This window comes from Epinephelus moara, chromosome 6 (genome assembly GCF_006386435.1).
Source record: "Epinephelus moara isolate mb chromosome 6, YSFRI_EMoa_1.0, whole genome shotgun sequence".
Lineage (NCBI taxonomy): Eukaryota > Metazoa > Chordata > Actinopteri > Perciformes > Serranidae > Epinephelus > Epinephelus moara.
Window position 1 is genome coordinate 42,506,327 of NC_065511.1, and position 1,984 is coordinate 42,508,310.

The 1,984-nt window shown below is 39.0% G+C and overlaps 1 protein-coding gene across 1 annotated transcript in view; it reads right to left on the minus strand.

Moving 5' to 3' along the window:
- Nucleotides 1-1,417, minus strand: part of si:dkey-11p23.7 (V-set and Ig domain-containing protein) — a 3,817-nt gene extending 2,400 nt beyond the window's left edge. Inside the window, exon 1 of the mRNA XM_050046370.1 lies at nucleotides 1,360-1,417. Within this exon, the coding sequence (XP_049902327.1) occupies nucleotides 1,360-1,414 (55 nt within the window). The 5' untranslated portion in view covers nucleotides 1,415-1,417. The remainder of the gene's footprint in view (nucleotides 1-1,359) is intronic.
- Nucleotides 1,418-1,984: the final 567 nt, after the last annotated feature.

Sequence of the window (1,984 nt, forward strand, 5' to 3'; positions counted from 1 at the left end):
ATTTAGATTTAGAATTTAGGTTTAATATTTAGATTTAGATTTAGATTTAGATTTAGCATTTAGATTTAACATTTAAATTTAGATTTAGATTTAACATTTAAATTTAGATTTAATATTTAGATTTAACATTTAGATTTAGCATTTAGATTTAATATTTAGATTTAACATTTAAATTTAGATTTAGATTTAACATTTAACATTTAGGTGCCACATTTAATATTTAGATTTAACTATTTAATATATTTCTAAGTGAACAAATATTGCTGTAAATGTGGTAAAAGGTGATGTTAAACAATTCACAACACTTTTTTAAACATTGTTTGAAGCTAAATGTGGCAAAATGTTGATGTTATTTTCAGCTTGAGACACTTTACAAACGGCACCCCATAGCCGTCAGCCTCCATTAGGTGGAGGTGTGTTGCTACCTCCTCTCCCCTTGGATCTCTGCAAGTGTTGTGAGGACTCTAAAACTTCACCTGAGCCTCCCTCGGCATATGGGTGAGTAGATAATGGCTGAATTTTCATTTTTGGGTGCACTATCCCTTTAAGTCAGCGGAGTCCGAGTACGGTGGGTGGGAGTTTGTGGTGGATGGGTCCATGACCAAACGTGGACATGTGACGAGGTCACAGTGAGGATGGGTTGGATATTACAGGTGTCTTAATCAGTGTCCCTCCCTCTGTGGGGACATGCTGACCCACACTACATCTGTGAAATGACCCCATGAAACTTTACCGCAGTGGTCGAGTGTTCAGGCTGCTCTCTCACAACACCAGTGAACTCATGACTCATCTGACTTTGTCTCATTTTTCCACAGTTTAAACACATCTGAACTCTGTCTCTATCTCATCACACAGTTTGTCCGTATGGAAGCAACTTGTTACAGTTCTATTAATAAAGGTTTTCAGGCACTGCACACACACACACTGTGTACACACACACACACACACACACACACACACACACACACTGTATATATACACATATAAACATATATATATTCATGTGTTTAAATACTCATACTGAATGTTTCCTCTGTGCTTCAACGGGTCCAGAGGTTTAGTCACCATCAGTGAGAGGAAGCACTGCTAATGCAAACTGATCATTTGAATACAATAATCTGAAGTCAGTGATAAAACAACACTTTGATTACACAGCCTATGTTAAAAATTATTTAACAATATATTTCACACCCTTTGATATAAGTTCAGAGTTTACTTTCTACGTCAGAGATATATTTGAGATGTTACATAATTAAAACAAGAACATCCAAACCTTAAAGATAAAACATGTTTGTGCGTGTGTGTGTGTGTGTGTGCGTGTGTGTGTGTGTGTGTGTGTGTGTGTGTGTGTCAGCTCACCTCCTATAACAGCTAACAGCAGGCTCAAAGTGTTCCAGATCCACCAGACGTCCATGATGAGACTGCTGAAGAAACCACTGAGCGAGGTGTTAATGTGTGTGTGTGTGTGTGTGTGTGTGTGTGTGTGTGTGTGTGTGTGTGTGTGTCATCCATATGACTCAGTACCTCCGGACACACTGTGTGTTTTTTTCCCATTCTTGTTTCTACTTCCTTCATGTCTATTTTTTGTCATTAGAGGATCAGTTTGTCTGCGTCCAGTAAAAACTGATGAACAGAGAATGAACCCAGAGTCCACCTGAGACCTGTAGTGTTAGTTTGTACATTTTAAGAGGTTTTACTTCAAGAACAAAATACATTTTTAATTGAGGTGAAAATTTTGAGGTAGCTGTAAAATTGTTTGGTCTTTATGGAATTGTTTCTCGGCTCAAAATGAAAGACAGAAAAAACTATGGTGCACAAGGACCTGTGCTCACAGCCCAGCACCGTGCAGCTCCATCATTCACCAGAGAACACCAGAACTGGCAGGTCCACCATCGGTGCTCCGTTCTCTTCACAGATGAGAGCAGGTTCACACTGAGCACATGTGACAGGCGTGAAAGAGTCTGGAGACGCCGTGGTGAACGTT